At 42.0% G+C, this 21,272-nt stretch overlaps 1 protein-coding gene across 5 annotated transcripts in view; it reads right to left on the bottom strand.

The window, feature by feature from the left end:
- LOC146711514 (protein sidekick-2-like) overlaps nt 1–18,283 on the bottom strand; it is an 86,931-nt gene extending 68,648 nt beyond the window's left edge. For all 5 annotated transcript variants that reach the window (XM_085454365.1, XM_085454361.1, XM_085454363.1 and 2 more), the window contains exon 1: nt 17,859–18,283. In XM_085454365.1, coding sequence (XP_085310491.1) covers nt 17,859–18,006 — 148 coding nt within the window. In that variant the 5' untranslated portion in view covers nt 18,007–18,283. The remainder of the gene's footprint in view (nt 1–17,858) is intronic.
- Between the last annotated feature and the right edge of the window lie 2,989 nt (nt 18,284–21,272).

Genomic DNA, 21,272 nt, shown 5'->3' with positions numbered 1-21,272 from the left:
TAGCTTCCAGCAAACAACATGAACATTGATCGTTATCTTCCCAGTTTTCGAATCCTAATAAAACATTTGTGTAAGTAAAAATGTAAATAAATGTACGTATCCTTGGCTAAATAGTTACGCGGACAATACATATGACTTTGTACAAATAAATAACCTTGACTATTGTATACTGAGGGCTACTTGTGGATTCCCACATGTTTCAGTGCTGGGTCCTAAACTGTTTATAGCATATTGTTTAGAAATAACATGTTTAAATTGTTAAAATTCACTTTGTTTGCTGATGATGCTGGAAAAATCTTGGAAAAGCTTGTGAATAAAGTCAAACTGAAAGCCAAACTGAAAGTTTGGGACTGGTTTGACTTTCATAAATGATCAAATTTACCAAATTATTAACAAATTACAGCAAAAACAAATACTGAAAAGGAAGCAATAGAATAAAAAGTACAACAAAAAGGATCATCTTGAGCAGGATAAGTGATCATAAATTATGTTGGAAAGCTCAAATAAACAATGAAATATTGAAAAATGTCTAAGACTATTGTACTATTACATAGAATGAGATCATTGTTATTATTATTTTATTATCATAAAAAGAGATCTTAAATTTAAAAAATGATGAATGGCTCTGACAAGGAATTAAGATAGGAAAAATCTAATAATATCCAGGAGTAAGCAAATATGAAATTTAAGAATAATTATCACTGTTTATGAAACAACATTTTTTCCCTTTGTTTATTTATTTATTCTTAATTTGTCATTTCCTTTGTTCTCTGTTTTGATTAAATCTGTTCTTAAAAATATTGACATTTAGAATATGCAATATAAATAATAGAGGTGTAATAAAGAAAAGATTCAGCCCGCTCCTTTTCCATCAATAATTTCTGTTATTCTGTTTCATTATTATTATTTTGTTTTTCATCAGCATTTATTTTTATAGGGATTTGTGACTTAAAAAAAATCTTTAGCATCCTTAATTGTAGCATTATTGTGCTGTAAAAACAAACAAAAAAAAAACCTGCTGTGATACCACATGGTGACTTTTTGTGGAATGAACTGCCTAAATGGCATCAAGTCTTAGCGAATAAAAAAACGCTACTGTTCACCACAGCTTTTAGCTTCACATGCTTGGTTTTGATAGAGTGTTACACTGGAAGCCCTTCCTGATAGAACCCCAAAGACAACTTTTATCTCCAGCTGGAATCAAACCTGCGATCTTTCACTTGCCCAGGTAACGTGTTAACCACCACACTATAAAATATTTATTTTTAGCATTTCGGATTATAGCTGTCTCTTCCAGTAGTTAAACTTGACTGAGAAATTGCAAACACCCTCTTACTCAAGGGAAGTCACAAATTGAGTTGGGCAGCAGGGCAGTGGGGCAGGTTAGGTGTGCGCCAAGGACAGGGACTCCCTGCTGCTGCAAGGCACTCCACTGATTAAGAGAAGCCAATCACTCTTAGTGTCAGGTCTGCTAAGGACACAGCCTTTCTCTCACCTCATAGAAGATGAGTGGCTTGCCAGAGCACCAACACCAGTTCATCCAACTCCCCATTAGTTGTAGCAAATCAGTGAAATTTGACCTCTGGAGACCCCTGACTCAATACTGCCAGCTTATTAAGCTTGGGCAGTTTCAGGTTAGACAATAGTGCTGTTGCTGTAATGATGTAAACAATTCATAGTGGTAATACTGTGAGACAATTATTTTGCAAGTTATTGTTCTGTCATTGTTTTGAGTGTGGGTGTTGCATTCCATCTGGGAGATAGGGAAGTCATTAACTCTGCACAGACCGTTTCCAATCACTGAATTGTTGGAAATTGCATAAAACTAGCATCCATGCAGCAATACTTATAACCTTCCTGCCCATATTTTGTTTAAGGTCAGATGTCATATAATAGAGCTCAAAGACTGTGTCCAGTGACTAACTTTCACACATGTAAGACAATTAAATGCAAAAGAGAAGAAAAATAACACCTGAAAACTACTTTTGCCGTGCCTCTGTGGTTACCGGGATGCATGAATGATGTGGAGACAATCATACTGTAGTCATGGCATGGCTGCAGTGGTGATGCAGGAGATGTAATGTATTCTATGTGTCCGGACTGAGCTGTTGCAATACTATCTTTATGGTTAAATGTGTCCCCGGAGACAGCAGTGCAGAGGTTAGAGCGCAGAAACACACACTGAAGACTGCCCACCTCTCTGCTTGAGGGCCTGGCCACCAACCTCACAGATTTTTTAATAGCACACTAAAATGCTGCGTAAAGACTAAATTGCTGCCCTCAATGGGCAACAGATGATGGAATTAAAGAGATTTAGAGCTGTGGGGGAAACAGGCTGCGGAATGAGGGAAGAGAGGAAAGAGGGCAGCAGAGCTCACCAAGGCAGCATCTGGCCCTTGTAGGGGCAACACAGCTCTCTGGGAAGTCTCTATGGAGCGAGAAAGGGTCTGACTGATAGCTCTTTCTAACACCCACTATGTGCACAGACTGGCACACACCTACTAGTAACACCTGCTGCACCCATATGGCGCTACAATATCACCTTATCACCTAAACAAAACTAGAACATGTGAGGCGTAAAAAAAAAGTTCTTACCGTGAAATTGTGAGGGCATCGCACAAAAAAACACTCATTCCAACCCTACCCCTACTCAGGGTAACCATAGCAACCCATCACCTGTCGTCTCCTTGACAAGAATAAGCACAGAGCCAGGTCAGAGTGACACATTTTCTCTAACTCACAAACATGCAGGGTGATTTTTCATGTGCTGTGCAGTTACTCATAATCTCTCTTATTCCTACCAGAACATGAGCAGACACATACAGCCTACTCTATGCACACCAGATTTATCATCTGTCTTTTCTCATACCCTCCCTTTGTTCTCTGCTGTGCTCTCCACTCTCTGTTTGCCTCTCATTAACTAACACTTGTACTGTCACCGACATACACATAGACACGTGCACACAATGACACATTTCAGCATTACTACTCGTGCCAGAGGAAGCTGGTAAAAATGGCAACATTTATCCTGACCTGGCATATTCCGAGCCCAAGTGGAAATCTGGCCCACTATAAAGGGCCGGTGGGCTGCAGCGGCCTCTCTATTCACTGGAGACAAAACCTGGATCTGTTGCATGGTCTGGCTGGCTGGACTTATGAATAGATCCAACAATCCAGCAATGGCAGACCCCGTTAACCTTTTTACTGTGAGGTTCTGCCTTGACGTATATGTGCCATAGTTTGAAAGAGGTGACGCACGTGTTTTGTACTAGAGACAGGGTAGGTATTTAAGAAAAAATGAACCCACTGATGACAGCTTCGTGCTGCTTAATGTGCGCTCATGATATGGCCACACACAGTACAACAGCTGCAATATACTGAGCGACAAGTCAGGGAGAACTCCAGCAAAAATTTACTAACTGCAGCCTCATCCCTGACTACTCTCCCACACAAACTTGTGCTTTTATCTCATCCCAAGTGTGAAGGAAAGTTAAAAATAATTCAGAGTAGAAAGAGGGGGCTAGCAAACTGACACACTCCAACAAGCTCTGGTGTAAAGGATGAAGCGAAAGCACAGTGCTGTTGATATGTTAGGATGGGACAGGCTTTGTCCCAGGTGATAAGAGGGGGATGGGTCTCACCACCTTGGCTCTTATTTTCCCATTGCTTTCATCTTGCTGAACAGCGTAGACCCAGTGAGTCACCCAGTGAGCAAAACACAGCCAAAACCAATAGCCAGCAGATAGCATCTCTTACGCTAACAAGCTTTTCACTTGGGGATACCATCAGCTCCCTGGTTTTCTCGTACAGCTAATTAGGGATGACTGAGAAGCAAACCTGCAGCTATCTATACACCCTGTTTTTTTATTCTCTGTTCTCTCAATCCTTTTCAAAAGTGATGCTTTTCTGTCTCCATCCTGCCCCTCTTTGTCTCACTCTCTTTCTGTCTCCCTCTCTTCCTCACATGCTCACTCTTCGAAGGATATCGCTCCCTCAATTCCATCCACACTTCATTCACTTTATATGCCCCTATCTAGCATCTTCCAATCCACTACCAACGCTGCCATCACTGCCACTATGTCCAGCCCAAGGCCACTACTGCCTCTTAATCCCATTAGACCAAACACAATCAATTATCCAGCCAGCCATAAGGATCTGAGAGCATTAAAAGGTTAGCTCAGGAGATTTAAAGCCATTGATGTCTATGACAGCAATGCACCCTACACCTCCTCCTTCAAGTACTCTCTGCTTACCAATGTAGTAGTGTGTGTGTGTGTGTGTGTGTGTGTGTGTACGCGTGTATGTATGTCAGCATGTGTTCATCAACATGACACCCTGGCACCAACTTGAGCCACCATGCATCGCTAGCGGATCTTTAATCATGTCCCTGCAAGTCCTGGCAAATTACTGCCTTGTGATGGTAATCGATAAAGCGATAAACACAGCCGGGGACCGAAGCTGCTGGAGCGAAGAAATACCACTGCGGCCACTGGTTGAGGTTTTTTTCCCCCCTCTCATAATCTGATCCGTCTCTTGCAAAGAGTAAAAGAAAAAAAGTAAAGGAGAAAGATCCCCTTCTTCCAAGGGGACTCTTGTAGGTGAGAGAATAATGCACCCTGATACACTCTACTTGCATTAAGAGTTAGGAAAGTTATGAGATGCAGGTGTAGGTCAATTTAATGCAGGCAGGTAGAGTGACATAATCATATTGTAATCTGTAGACTCATCTCACCTCCCTCCATATGTCCCAAACTCAATGCCCCAGTGCTGCTCCATTCATCGCTTGATCTAATTCTCCTTCTCCCTCGCCTTTATCTTTCCCATACACTCTTCTCCTACGCTCTCTCCTCACTGACTTGTTCCTTCTCAGGCGAGAAAATTAAATATGATCATTCCTCTTCAAAGGCTCCACTATTAGCCACATAATGAATATTCAGTTAATGTAGCAGAGAGGAGAGTGTGTGAGGAACAGAAATAAGTGACAGCAAAAGGTAAATCTCTTCAGATGGTGCCACAGCACAACTACTAAAATCTCTTGAATGCACATAGCATTCCATACATGACTTTATAGCCAATAAATTTAAAGCACAAATTAATACATGTATCTTATTGCCATGAACAGACAGCTCTGTGGCATTTAACGGTGTGATTGTACATCTACATCATCAGAATCTAATACATCACTTATGGCTTAATAACATTTTGAATGATGAATCACTGATTATGATGCTATTATGAAAGACTTCCTCAAATCACGTGTCCCTGAAGCAATCTCCACTGAAAAATGATTTTTCTATGGCTTGCGAGGAACCGAAGCACTTGTGGCTCCACCTTAAACTCCCCATGCTAAGAACTTGTCCGCTTGTGTTCCAGATGCAGCTGCCAAGCACCTTCTCCACTGGGATTCAAATGTGTTTCCTCATGCAGACACGATAGCCACTTTCCAATTTCAACTTCATCCTAAAGCACCAATTTCTACTGCCGTGCTGGTGATTGAAATATGAAACCCTGCATATATACAGGCCATTACAGAGAATACAAGGCTCCAGCTGCTGTCTATCCGCCCAGGGAAGCGAGAGGAGAAGAAACAACAGGGATCAGCTACGACCGGAACACATTTCTATTTATTTATTATTCAATAAGGCTGAATTGGCCCCTGACCCCCAGTAGCAGCTCACGCCAAACTACCCTCAGAAGAAAATCGCAGCATTGCTGAATCGAGAGGAAATCAAACAGAATCCCTGGGGCTCATTGGTATGAGAGTTCAAATCTGACAGAATTTGATGAGTCTCCCTTTTGAGTAATTCCTTTTTTGCTGTTTTTGATTTATGTGAACATGTTTCAGAAGCACAAACATTCACTTTCTAGGGCAGTACCATCAACACAGACATGCCGACATAGAAATAACAAGTAAATAAGTGAGTCGCCCCAATAAGCAGAGTCGTTGTAGGCATCCTAAGTGATGAGCATTTCTCTAAGATTGGTTTTGCATCTGCTCTTTTCTTCGCTCTCTTTACAACCCTGCAAACCAATGTGTGTGGTTTTTTTTCTGGGACAACAGATATTGTTTTTTTTCTTCTTTCTGTTATGATCCTCCAATTTTCAGCAGAAAGAATGTGATGAAAAAGAACTTCTAACCTTATTTCAGCTGATGAGAGAGAAACAGAAAGAAGTAACTGTTGCTCAAGAGCAAAAAGGAATGAACTGAGTAGCACAACACCTAAAACATACAGCAGAAAATATTTGGGGAATGAATGTAGAAGGGTGAGCAAATGCTGCAATTACACTGTTGTTTGCAGCTCCCAAGGTTGTTTTGGCTGTTAATTAGTTCAACTTGATGGCTTGCATCCATTGGTGCAGTCTAACCCAGTTAAGTCAGTTGCTCAATGAGTTTTTTCTGGGCCTTAAATACTGAACCACTTCTCTACAGGAACCTGGCCCAAGGTTAGCACCATGGTGTCAGTCATGCCCAGTGTCCGACACTGAAAGCCTGCCATGCTCCTCAAGTGCTTGCCAAAGAACACTCACCAAGGTTACGTCTGTCAATGGCAATGAATATCCTACTTATCTCAATCAAAGTCCTTCACAAATCTTTGAGGAATCAGTTCTGCCTGTGCTTCAAAAATGGAAAAAAATAAGGACATTAACTCTTATTGATGAGGGGGAAACAGTCACGCTGTTGCATCTAAATTGAACAGCTTGACAGATAACATCTTGAATTATTAAGCCGCAACCAATCAAATAAACATCTTCAATTAATCAATTAAAATAGTTGCCAACCAAGTGAAACAGATGAAAGCATTTGCATATCCTTGTTTGTCATACCTCTCATCTGTGTAAAGGGAAGCACACACTATTCAGTTTCTCTTATGTGTTTAGGATGGGAAGACTGACAGACAGAGCTTTTGATAGTGATGAAAAGAAAAATAAAATACATTTCATACTGAGAATTAAAAAAAAATCTGCTTCAAGCAGCTGCAGCAAAAAAGCCAAGTGCAGAACTGAAAGCCTTTCTCCTTGCTTTATATACTGGATGCAATATGAACGCTCATGTTGAGTTAACAGTGGTTCATTATTAATGGGCATGTACGGTAATGACTGTGCTTAAATGCCAAACCACAGAGAGATAAATTAACATATCTTCATGTCCCCAAAGTCAATCTCAAAGAAATGAATCGTGCAGTAATGACAATAAATTGCTGCACTTTGTTTCCACAGGATATAATCTATAAGTTGGTTGACAGGCAATGTAAATGTGTTGTTTGTGCAGCATAAATCACAAGCTAACAATGCAACACCTGTGGATTTTCAAAAGTAAAAGAAATCCTCTTTCAAGCCTCCCAACTGCTCAATATTTCACACATAATATTAACCGATCTTTTGTGCAGTGACATCGTGCACAAATGGAGGCATAAGCTATGATGGATGCTGTGATAATTATAATTTCAGTGATATAACAGCGAGGTAGAGAGATGCTTGATACATGGGTTTGTTTGCATCCAGTGAGTAAACACTATCGTGAAATAACAATGAAATGACAAGCGTGTCTTTCTTAAATGTTGGAGCCTTTTTAAGTATGATCATGCCGGGGCATTCACCTGTGTGTGTGTGTGTGTGTGGCTGTTTGTCTGATCCCTGCAACATCTTCCATCTCCAGGGGCACCGGTTCCCTCTCTCATCAACCATGCCCAGCCAATGTGACTGTCACTCCCAATCTGCAATGAGAGGGGAGCCTGTGCCTATTTTTATAAATGTATTCATATTCATTAGTCCTGAGTGTCATTCATAGCAGCAGTTCTATGCGGTGCGTAACCATCAGAGGCTGGAGGAGCCTGCCTCCTCTCATCGCACAAATTAATAACACAGGCAATCACTGCAAAGGTGCCTACTGTCAAACAACAATGGCTACTGATTTCCATCACCTATGCACACTTCCTCACTTCCAGATGACACAAAAAAAAACCACTCAGTGGTTTTCCCTCAGGGAATCACACCAAAAAATGCTATTGTAAAAGCCTTTGAAATATGAAATCATTAATTTAAGTGAGAATTAATTACAGCCTTTTTTTCCCCTTGACCCACCGCAATATTCTGCGTCATGACATCTTTGTGGCAGCCGGTTAATTGTGCAGAATAACTGTGTGAACGCTGGCTGCTAATGAGAGCAATTAGGCATTAGGCTCGCACAAAACTTCAAACGCTTGCTCAAAGACTCCACACTTTGGCTTGATTGGCTTGTATGCGCCACATAGGGCACATGATGAGCGCATGATCCTTCGCTGCACTAGCTGGGAAAATCGGCTCTCCCGGTTAGACCGACACGACTGTACTTTTTGAAATAAAATAAAGTTTACATGAAGACTCATTTGCGGATGCTCTTCTGTATGCCGCCCATGCATTTTTTTCTTGCACCATTATGGGCACTGTGCATTCCTAAGTGATGGAAGTGGGCTGCTTCTCACAGCCTTGCCATGTTTTTTTCATGGCCATTGTTTCTGCTCCACCTTGCTTTAAATCAACAGCACAATGCACCCCCCCCCCCCCACACCCATCCCCCCACACCCCCCATTACTCCACTGTACTTCACTCTGGACAACATAAATAAAACAGGCTTTCAATGATGCAGCGAGGAACGCCACATTGGGCTCTGAGCAGTGGTGTGATTAAAGCTTTTAAACACCGCCACCCTTTGAGTTTGCATATGTCAGCTCTGCAGTCTGTTTGCAAGAAGGCTGGTAGGGTAAATGTTCCCTCTGTAGTTTCCCTTATCATGTCTTTTTTTTCCTTTTTCCCTATTTCTCACTAATGCAGTAAGGCCAAGACTAGGTCCACTTTAACATACACAGTAATAAAGCAACATTCAGTAATAAAATTGGAACATCAAGAGCAAAGCCCACAAAGGAACATAAAAGCAGAAAGGTACTTGCTGTGCAACAGTGATGGATACGGTTCTAGCAGCTCTACATCCTGTACTCATGTATCATGCAAACCTATTGTTACAATACCTTTGTTCCTTTCTGTTTCTTTGCTTGACAATTAAGTTGCAGCTTTCCTCCCCTAACAGAGCAAGCATATTCATTCTAAAGCATCTGGAGATTGGTGTAACAAAGACTAAGAGAACACATTTTTGACTGGTCATTTCTTCTCACAATTTGCTCACTGTAATCTAATAATGACAACCACTTGAGTGATCACAGAAATGGAAATCAAGACTACTTACTGAATTCCATGTTGGCCAGAGCAACTTCATTTAACTGATACAATCCAGCTGACTTCCCCATTTTTGTAGGTGCCACAGGCAAGGAGCATGTCCAGTATTGTTACAATAAAATATGTGCTCAAACATTTTTTTCACCGAATGAGGAAGTTATTCTTTGAAAGCACACCCACCCCACCACCACTTACAAATTCAAACAGCTTGACCAGCAGTTTGACAAAAGATTTGGGGACAGTGATGTGGAAATGTAGCCCGAGGCCTCCACGTGTACAATCTACTCACTAAGAGGGACAACAATAGCCAGCCCTTCTTTTGTTGCTGCAGTAATGCTTTCGGTTAATTCGGGCATCACAAATCAGTTTTGAGCTATCATATGTGTCGTATGTGATGCAAATCTGATTTGGCTTTACTCTCTTGAGTGAAGCTCTGTCTCAGCCCATAGTGCATACAAGAGGTTGCAGAGTCTCCAGTGTAGAGACAGACGTCCAATTTTGTCAGAAGACCTGCTGGTGCAGTACAGTGCATGTCCCCAATAGGGCACACTGGGGCCCATTTGTTTAGCTACTTCACTCTGGCTTTGAGACAAGAGGAGACAGTGACCGAGGCATCTGGGATATGGTAGTCCCCTGCAGAATTAAACAGGCTGCGTCTCAAGCCCCAGTGACAGGAAATCTCACTCAGATCACAAAAGGCAGCACTGATTGCGTCTGACATGTGCATCCTTTTCCTTCAGATGCAATGTCTTTGTTTTGTCTGGATTACTTGCGTGTAGGCATTTGTATTTTAGTGTAGCCTCTTTCTGTTTGTGTGTTTATGTCTATGGATGTGCATGTGCATGCGTGTGCAAGAGTCCATTCAGCCTGCTCCTCATCTAAAATTGAAACCGTGACCTTTTCATAAATATTAGCTGTCTGTGAGAGTACGCAAAACCTAAAGAGTGTGTAAAAGGGTGATTCCAAATTAAAAAATTAGACTCATGGGGGATAACCAGAAATTGGTTGTGTCTAATCAGCCGAGTAAAGGGCTGAAATACAACAGTAAATGTATAAAAAGGCTGGCAGTAGGAGAAGTGGAAGGGTTACTGTTTGGGCTCAAACTGGGCACACTAATCCCTTTGATCCCCCCATTTTACTGTCAGCTGTTTCCTAGCTACCGTCGGATCTGCACAGAATTTAGGATTTGTGCTACTGTACACCACAGCAATCTCTGCCCCACTGATGCAGCGCTCTCCTTTCTTTCCTCCATCAATACCCCACCCAGCATCAACATCCGTAGTAATATTCATTTCTCTCTCTGTTCCTCTTTCTCCTCCACCTCACTGCAGCTGGCAGTGACTGCGACATGGCAACGAGACAGGTTAAATTGGAAAGTATTTTGCACAGAGGACCATCAGAACATGACGCCTCACACTGAAAAAGCTGATTCTGATTTTGTCTATTCACACGAGACACCATGGCTGTGCCCCACTTTCATTAGTTGTGCCGAAAGTAGCATTCAAATACTGGTCTTTTGAGAAAGCTCTATTTAGCGATAATGAAACAATCTACATGTATTTGTGTCAATGCATGTGTTTGAATAAGGAAATGTGTTTGGTTATTAGCATACTTGCACACTTTTGCCGTGTGCATGCTTGTGCATCTGCTAACATGCATTAAAGCAATAAAGACACTTTATTGGATTCCTCTTTCAAGCTGCCTTTGAAATTAAAATAAATAGGCAAATGTATCTACGCAGGATCTCTTTCATCCTTGTCAGTATTGGTTGCTTTTAGAGGTGCAGTGCACCACAGACTTCCCACTTAACCTCTGAGGAGCTCTCCCAAACTGATCCTAAATCATTCCAGGCAGAAACACATGGCCAACTCGATTTGCGTATTGGCAGATTCATGCTTCATTGTCAAACACTGGCTCTCCATGGCTCTGCGCCCATTAATCCTGTAAGCATGTAAAAGAATGAATACCACAAGTTTCTCAATTTGCCAATTTCAATAGGAGCTGCCAGACTGTATTGATTTTGTATGTACGGTACACTTGCATAATTTGTATCATTCACACAGTCAAACTCTCAGGCCACCTTTTTTTCCGGAGGCTTTGTTCATTGTGTGTATTTTGATTAAGTACTGTAAGGTTTTACCAGGCATTGCTTGCCTTGGCAGATAAATGAAAAAGCAATGATCAAGGACATGGTCAAACACAATATCACTTAATACATTCAGGAAAAATGGCAGAAAAAACATATTTATCCAGGACTTGATCACGTTGAAGTTTGTATTTTAGGTGTGACTATATCTACCTACATGCAACCTTCCTTAAAAGGAGTAAACAGCATTTGTCTCAGCTTTCATCTGAAGTTGAACCCCTTCTTATGCTTTTAGTCTTGCACCTGAAGCGCTTTTGTGGCTTGTACTGAGGGGCCAAGAAAAGAGAATCCAGATGTGACACAAGCCATAGAGAAGAAGCCAGCAGTACCACTGTCAGTGCCTGTCACCATCACACTTCTTATGAGACACTCTGCTGATGTCACAGGCAAGGACGCCGATCAAAGATATATGTACATTAAAGTGCCGTCATACTACAATGACAACCTGCTCCACTCTGCCATGCCTACCAGCTCAGAATTCCTTATCAGCAAACACAAAAGCTCTGCTGGATGTGATGGTAGGTATGAGTTTCTGTAGATTTATCTCAGTTGATGCCTTTGGCTGTTCCATGCTTTAACATCTGCAATGATACCCCTGATGCAAGAGAGATACTCTCTAGCACACCATTTGTTTTTTAGTGAAGGTGGAGTACTGTCAAGCCATGACATGAGAGGGGGGGGAGGGGGGAGGACCTGATGTTGAGCTCCCTACTATCTTGGAGAAGTGCAAAATGGCAGGTGTAAGAAAAAAGAAAAATCAGCCACAAAGTGAAATCCCATGTGTCAAAGAACGGGACAATGGCGAATGAGGAGCAGCTCTGGCCCTAATCAATAATGAGCACAAGGCATGAAGATACATTTTCTCAGCCCACCAGTGGGTCTGGTAAGACTGCTGCGAAGCAGAGCAGCAAACTCAGCCCTGCGATTGGGGAACACTGAGACTCCTTCTTTACAGACAAAACCTTGCCTTGGACTAGTCTGCCCAACCAGTTCAATTCACTTTTATTTATATAGCCCCAAGTCACAAAAGCAGCTGCCTCAAAGCACTTCATATTGCAAAGTAAAGACCCTACAATAATACAAAGAAAATTCCAACAATCAAATGACACCCCCCAACTCCTTGTCGACAGTGGGAAAGAAAAACTCCCTTTTAACAGGAAAAACCTCCAGCAGAGTCAGACTCAGGGAGGGGAAGCCATTTGCCCCTCCGGAAAAGAGCCAGAGATTAATAATAACTAATGATTAAATGCAAAGTGGTGTATAAACACAGAGAGTGGGAAAAGGTGAGTGAAAAAGAAACACTCAATGCATCATGGGAATCCCCCAATAATCTAGACCTACTGTAGTGTAACTTAGGGAGGATACGCTTTATCAAAAACAAAAACGTTTTAAGCCTAATCTTAAAAGCTACCAACTGACCCTGCATTCATACATGGTCGAAGCAAGAAGAATAAAAGGAAAGGTGCCTATATCACCTGAAAAACACAGCTTTCATTGGAAACAAAAAAATGCACTGGAAGCAAAGACAGGAATATACACACTCTTTCGGACCTCTTTAGCTTCATATGTTGAGGAGCTTGTTGTTCAGCAGACTCTGGGTGTCTGTACCAAGTTTAACAGCAATATCGGCGTGCCTATTCATGTCATCACTTACTGCAGGGACTCACAGCTGGTAGTAGCGCCGTTATTGGCTTGGTTTGAAGTCAGGACAAGAATGGAGCAGAATGTCAAGATGTGAAGTCGTTCATGTGAACGGACACAGAAAATAGATACTTGTACCGCCAGTTGTTTTTATGAGGACAGGAGGAAAAAAATGTACCCGCCACCCCCGCCTCGCCACAGTTTTTTTCCTCCATTTCTCTATGTCTTTGTCTCTTTTGCCATTTTATTCACAACACAAGAATACACTCACCAGTCCCCAGGAGGGGCACGCTGGATGAGAGCAGAGATTCAGTGAGCACATTATGCTGTAAAAAGCATTGTTTCTCACCATGGTTTTCCTTGAGTTGCCTTTGTGTTTTTTAAATGTTTACATGGAACAGCTTGGGGGCTTGAAGGCAGATGTATGGTCCAAGAATAGTCGGTAAGTACAATCTCTCTTTTCCCTGGACAAAAGTATTGACACAATTTTAAAGGCTTTCATATGGCTCCTTACAATAATACTTTGATGAAGACGCATGCACAACATCCTGCTGCCTTTTCAAAATGATATTACACAAATTAACCAAAAAGTGCCCCTTCACATTCCCCTCCCTTTAGCATTCAAGGTCACATCCTCTTTGAGCTTATGTCCCAGCTCAGGGCCTTTTTTGAGACATTTTTGGTTGTTGTTGTTGATAGTTGAGGTGCCTTTCAGCCTTGTGTCAAATTGATTAGACGTTTAGCCAGGAGAATTAATATGTGAAGAATTTGCCTGTTTTCCCCTGCAGCACTCCACCCTCCAAGTCTCATTTGTAAACAAGGAGACATGGAAGTGAAACTACTCTCAGCTATGTGATTAAAATGGGCCCCAAAAGAAGAGCTTGCCTCCAGATCAATGCCGTTATTATTGAAAAATTTAATTTGAGTACCCTATACCTTGCCCAAACGGTATTTTTGACTCAGTAAGACAAGAAGGACTCTCTGTGGGTAACGAATCAATCTGGATAACACAATTTTGTTGAGTGAAGATCCCACAGGTTCTTCCACATCTTGTATTCTCAGGCTCACACTAAGTCCCAAACATTCACAAAGCAAAAAAAAGCAAAAAAACCCAAAAACCTTCATTCTTCATAGAAAGTATTGATTTCTGCTATGCTGATAGGCAGACATCAGCATAGCACACACATGGAAGGAGATAAGACTATTTCCTGCATGCAAATAGCCATTTCCATAGCCCTTTGGGCAAATGGCAATTACTGGGCAAGGGGCGAATGCCAAAACCCTGCAGTACAAGTTAATTTGATTACATTTCCTTTATGAACTATAAACACAGTTTTGCTGCTCGACTGAGCCAATTAAAGGCTTCCTGAAGCTAAAAAGCGTTGACAGCACAACAGCCCCATTGTTCTTCAACAATAAACTTGATTGTAATCATTTGTCACACTTAAACCCATTTGAGGCATTTGTATTTCCTTTTTTTCTTTTTTGGGGGAAAATATTACCCTTAATTTAGAAGGAAAAAAGTCTGTCTTTTTCATTCAGTCATTCGAAAGCACCATTTCATTCCCCCCCCCCCCCCCCCCCCAGTTAAGCTGTGATATGTTCTATCTTGGAGGATAAAGCCTCCTGTGGCAACAGAAACAAAAAGCACCCCCACCCAAAAAAAACCAAAAAAAAAACAGAGATGAAGGCAAGAAAAAAAAGGCAGCTGTTTGATTTGGAAGTCGTAAGGCTGCCGCCACATTTCACCTGAGGCTGTGCAAGCCACTAGCAGGTCTCTCCTGGCATGAGCCAAATTGAGAAGTAAACAAGCATTTAGTCCAAATTTCAGCAGCTGTTAGCTCTCAGGAGCAGTCAACATGTTTAATTAACTGCATTTCACCAAACAGGGAGATACATATGTCATAAATATGTACACCGTGCAATTATGCAATGGCAGCTGAGAAGTTACAGCACTCCCAAATCACCAAGCCACATATAGGACTCCCAACACAATCCAAAGAGCTTCAGGTTTTGGAATATGCTGTGATTTTGTCACCGATAGATCTCATGATCTATTGTCATATCACAAAATCAGATGCCAGAGGCCAATGTCGAAACAATGGGACTATGCAGGTCTACTGTTATGGAGCTACATGCGAAACAGATTGAGCTTTCTATTATTTGTGATGGAGGGTTGTATGTGTGGGTGCAGACGAACAGGTCTGTCATCCGTCTTTGTGGGAAGATGACTTTGATTCCATTAAAACTGTATTATATTTCTCTTGATGGAGTTGTGTAATCTTGTACATATAGATTTTTGTATCTTTCTGTGGATGCACTTTGCATGCATGCATGCGTAGTTGTGTGTCACTGATGTAGATGAATTATGATCTGGTGCCCGCATTAGAGCAGGGAGTTTTAATCACACGAGGATTCAGAGTGTTTTAAACAAACGCTTTTTTTGTAAGCATGGTGGATTATCATAAGATTTAAAGATTTGGAAATGGCTGACAGCTGTCAAGCTGCATAATAACGTACGTCCAGAAAATTATAGCAGCTGCCGGTTGGCAGAATGTCAATGCTGCTATCTAGATTAAAGCTCAATAGACAGGAACATGAGCACCACTAAGCATACACACGCACACACACACTTTTACAAATGCACGACAAGATGCACATAAAAAACACAATCACTTGCAAGAAAGATTTCAGCAGAAGGGGCTTTGAGGAGAAAATGAGGAGATACAGAGGGGAAGACAAAAACTCACATCAATTTACTTGGTATTTTGATGAGGGGCTCTAAATGAGTCTTAAAATGGCTTGCTGAGAGCAGCCTGTAGAAAGGTTCCCCCATGGATCTATCATGTATCCTCTTGTGCACTGAAGCAACCAGCTTTTATAACACAGCTGGAGCCTTGCTAGGAACTTGCTGAAAAACAAGTTCACACCACCTATGGCTCCCTGGGGAAAAGCACGTGCATCTATGTCACCTAATTTATGACATCCTCAGAGGTTCTCCCCTCTCAGGGAATGACTACAGCATGTCTAACTTTATCCAGAGGCACTGTTGCACTGCCACTCATTTGCAAACAAGGATTCCCCATGAGGAGGAGATCTGCTTCCAGCTTCAGAAAAACAAGACCTCTCTGGATGCTGAGATGACCCCCTGCAAAGACTGCGACTGCATCTTCACTAAAGAACCAAAAGCAGCAATTGTGCGCAATAGAGGAGGCCCTTCTCAATTGAAAGAGTAGGCAGACTGAAGAGTGAATCTCTCACCAATGCTAATGCACACCCGGGAACATTCAAGGGGCCAGAATACCAACAGCAAAGATGAGAAAAAGGTCTATTTGGGGAGAAAAGGTATGGCCCTGTCAAGTAGCCTAGAAGCGCTCAACAGATCCTCACAGACTCCAGGCATGTTAGTTTGAGAAAAGGATGCTAATAACTGTTAGAGGAACTGTGCTCTGCATAATAAGAGACGCCTGAGACTCTTTTCAGATAAGGTTGGAAGCACTTTAGAGCAATGCGACCTGTTCAAAGACAAACAAGCAAAGGGATTATGCTGCTTTTAGCACTTTGATTCACTGAGCATTGTGATTATAAGATGGCGCGCGCATAGGAGAGCCACTTCTCATATGAACTAACTTCCAAAACAAGACTTTCTTCATCCTTTGGGATCTATAGAAGTAAATTCTTCACGGCTCTGTATGTCAAACATTAATCTTTCTGCGAGACCTGCTGTCCAAAAAAAGATCCTGTGTTTGAATTCCAACAGTAAGGTTAAACACGATTCAATACAAATATACTCAGATTACTAATGAAATTCAAAGTCAAGTGAGCCCACAAAGTACATTTTATTATTTAGAAACTTATCTTCTGTTCTTGTGATAACTGGCTTTTCCATTTGTGAAATTAGAAAGCAAGGTGGAAATGCTCTCTCTGATTTTCTGTCTTTATTTAGTTTTTACTATAGATCTCATTATCTTCTCACTGGCCAAGAGGACATCCACGAACAGATGTAAAGTGAGAAGTCATACCAGTTCACAGTAATTGTTTAATTAGTGCAGATATAGTCTCCCTGCCTCCTTACATCTTTAACTGTGCAAGGAAGAAATGAACACCACATATTTTGTAATGGATTCATTTTGCGTCAAGCCCGTTACTTTCACACACTCTCTAAGTGGGAGACTACAAAGGACCAAAAGAGGCACAGCACAGCAGCACAGCCTTCAAACAAAGGCCTTGCATTACTGTCCCATAGCCATATTCATGCACGTTAATAACAGCATCTGCTGAACTACCTATAGGCGGATGGGGAAGATCAAACTTCAGCAACGGTGAAATGTTCTGAGGTTTTCAGGACCGATTGATTTTATGAGGCTTAATCTTATAAATAATACATTGTAAAGCAGTTATAGCATGGAATACAACACGTTATGACATGAATATTAAGTCAGACACCTGGTGTTTTTCAGCTATTATGACACAAAGACAAAACATATCTACATTACACTCTAAATATTAGCGACTTTTTTATTCTTTCTTTTTCTTTTTGAGAAGCCAGGCGGTTCTCCTTGAGCGTTTGGAGCAGTCGAGTGGCCCCGTGGTCACAGTGGGGGTACGTTGTGGAGAAGAAACCCCGACAGTTTACGCGTTGTCTGAAGCAATTAATTTAACGAGTGACGAATTGAAGTGTGGTTGTCCTGTAACAAATGTGACTTTTTCAACTGAAAACGCACACAGTTTTGCCACAGTTTTTGTTTGACTGACATTAGTCACATACCTACATCTCCCACAGACTTTCCTGCGCGCTTCTTTGCTTTTATTAACAGCAGCAGTCCGGTGTGAATAAAAACCACTGACTTGCGCGTCTTACCTTGCGCCTTGGCGCCGAGGACACAAGTCGTCAGCAGCAGAACCCAGCAGGACACCCACACCGGTTCAGTCCGTCCAGCTGTAGTCATGGTCCGCAGTGGTACCGTCGAGCTCCCGGTGCGGTTTCCCCGTCTCCACGCTGGGAACATGTTGCTCCGTGGGCACACACTCCCGGGAAGAGTCCTGTTTGCCGTTGGTCCTGTGCGTCAGAATGCTCCTCACTGGTGATGAGGTTGAGTGACTGGAGGAGAACGGGGAGACTTCGTCAGAGAGCACCAGGCGTGCATCAGATAGGCACGCGGTAGTATGAAAAGCCTGTGGACAAGTCCCGCATGAGCAAGGCGGAGTCAGTCCAATTGAATTTGCTCGGCTGTCAAGTGTGCGAGACAGAGTATTGACATCATCTTCTTACTGCTCCGAATAGCCTCTGAATATATCACAGAGAGCAGTGAAATAAATAACAGGGAATGACGGGACTGACGAAACTGCACACAGCCTCCCAAGTTCTTGTGATACAATGGACAGTTTTTAGCCCCTCCTAACTAAAATAAACAAACAACAACAACATAAAAAAACAGGTATTTGTTTATTTGTTTTCTAAACAGCCTCAATTCTCACTACAGCTGTCCTTAAGCAAGGCACTTTAGCGACCGGTGGCAGGCAGTAAGGTTTCACACTAACTCGCTTGTACGTGTGCTCTTGTGTATGAGCTGTTGACAGTGGGAATAGACTAAATATAGGTTAACAAGATTTCTTTGCATCTTAAACACTGAAAAGAAAAAAAGACCCATATGCTGCCCAGAGTTTGCCATTAAGGAAGGCCTCTGACAGGACAGTCATTTTTTAAATGAATTGCCCATCACATAGACTATAGCAGTGCACCCAACCCGAGCCAAGTATTGCCAGGCCAAGTGCTCTGTGCGCTATTGCCACCTTGCGGCAAAAAGCGGTAGGGGATTTCTATTTGGACAGCTATGATTGATTGTTGACATATTAAAACCTAAAGCACGGATTACAAAACTACCTGATGGCAACTAAAGCTTTTTCCAAATAGCTCTGTTTGGATGTTTTCTTTTTTACTGCCAAGCAGGAAGAATAAACTGGGTCACAGTCTAAAAGTGGTATGGGTGCCGCTCAGTAAATCTCTTTACTTTGCATTGGTCCCAGTTAAATCTGGCTTGATGGTGAGGTTAAAAGCAGCCAAGGCGTTAAAGAATAGCACAAGAAATAGCTAACAAAAACACCTGAGCAATTAAATGTGATTCAGGAATTAGTCTGAGATCAAAAAGAATGGCAGGCTGTTGCCATCTGTGAATTCTCAGCCCACCAGAATGCTTCCTCCATCACCAGACAAAGGATTAAAGGCAAGTTTGAGTACACAGAAATGGTGGGCACTTTTGGAAACAGAGAAGAGTACATATGGGCTGTGATATCAGCTTTTGTTGTCCTTGCTCCTTTTGAACTCACTGAAAAATGCATGCAGGTCAAGGTAAGCTTTAAAGAGCTGTCACAATATATCTGTATGTGTCCCATTAGATTTTGTGAGTTTTGAAGACCAGCACTAATACTCACTAACTGAAAATCCCAGCTACGGTGAGCTAAGTAAAGCCCGCTGCTGCTTTTCAAAGAGCCCAGCTGAAGTGTAAACAGAGGTGGTACTCTCTGCTTTATATAGTCTTGCTGTGAATCTGCTTCACTGTCCTTTATTCTAATGCTTCTAAAATTCTCTATTTCCCCCCCGTATGTAATACCATGTCTCATTGCTACCACAGGCTCATTTTGTGTCATCCATTGCTCCCTCCCTTTATTTCCTCTCTCCTCCACTGCCACCCCATGCACCAACCCCCTCCTGATAATGATGTGCTGATTATGAGGCTCTTAGACCAGCAGATTGCTCTCCAGTCTCATTCGCATACAGTGGAAAATTGCTGCTGTCTTGGAGCCCCCACCCTGCTGTGCGTATCAGGCAGGTTGACATTAGCAAGCTGCTGGGAACAGTGCTCAGGCACGAGGGCAGGTGCTCTATCTCCATCTCTATAACTGTTCTGCAGCAGACGAAACAGAGACTGCCTGATGCTACAAGCCACGCTGGGGGGGCCACCACAGGCTGGTGTCAAACAATAAGGTATTGTGTAGTTGACATTTATACATAACACATACTGAGAATAGCTACTTTCACTTGCCAAGTGACACGTGGTGTATAACAGTGTTTCACAAAACATAGAACACAAACATCTTAAAACTGCATTTAACTCTTTAATTTGTTAAATAAAAGTAATTCTGTTAGGACAAGTAAAATTAATGTCAACCTGAATATACCTTTAGATACACCTTCCTAATTCCAGGGCGACCCCCTTTTGTCCCCTTTAGCTTCGACAAGGTACTGGAAACCTTTCTGAAATTTTGGACAATAGCGACATGATCGCGTCACACAATCGCTGCAAATTTGTTGGCTCCACATCTATGATACTAGTCTTCCACCACATCCCAAAGGAGCTCTTTTGGACTGAGATCTGGTGGCTGTGGAGGCCATTTGAGTACAGTGACATTGTCATGTCCAAGAAACCGGTTTGTTATACTGCTGGAAGCAGCCATCAGAAAATGGGTACACTGTGGACATGGTCAGCGACAATGCTCAGGTAGGCTATGGTGTTGTTTGGTGATGCTCATCTTGTACTGTGGGGCACAGAGTGTGCCAAGAAAATATCCACCACATTAGCCTGAACCACTGATACAAGGCAGGGTAGTATTTACATCAAATTCCAATCCTTCTATCCAGATGTCAAAGACTCATCAGACTGCAGCTTCTTTCCTTTCATCTTCCATTGTCCAGTTCTGGTGAGTCAGAGCAAATTGTTGCCTCAGCTTCCTGTTCTTAGCTGAAATGAGTGGCATTTAGTGTGGTCTTCTGCTGCTGTAGCCATCTGCTTAAAGATGAGTTGTAACAAGTGTTTTGTTTTGTTTTGTTTTTTGACTTATGGTTGCCCTCCTATCAGTTGGAAGCAGTTGGGCTATTATAATCTGACTTCTGGCATCAACAGGATATTTCCACTCAGAAAACTGCCTCTCAATGGATATTTTCTCTTTTTCTGAACACTCTTTAAACTGTGGAGATGGTCATGAGGCAAAATCCCAGAAGATCAGCAGTTTCTGAAATACACAGACAGGTACATTTGGCACCAACAACAACAATGACAGATTCAAAATCACTTAAATCACCATTGTTTCCCATTCTGATGCTTGAATTTAACTTCAGCAAGTTTTTTTGTTCATGTCTACCTAAATGCATTGAGCTTCTGCCACGTGACTGGCTGATTAAATATTTGTTTTAACAAATAGAGTTGGAGAGGTATACCTAAGAAAGTGGCCAGTGAGTGTATATGTAAAATGGGTATCATATTTTTTCTTCATCCAA

The sequence above is a fragment of the Copadichromis virginalis genome, linkage group LG4, assembly GCF_057382275.1.
Source record: "Copadichromis virginalis isolate Kocher_CV1m ecotype Utaka linkage group LG4, C_Virginalis_male_GT1.1, whole genome shotgun sequence".
In the NCBI taxonomy this organism is placed as follows: domain Eukaryota; kingdom Metazoa; phylum Chordata; class Actinopteri; order Cichliformes; family Cichlidae; genus Copadichromis; species Copadichromis virginalis.
Note: the sequence above shows the minus strand (reverse complement) of the source record. Positions and strands in the feature narration are given on the sequence as shown.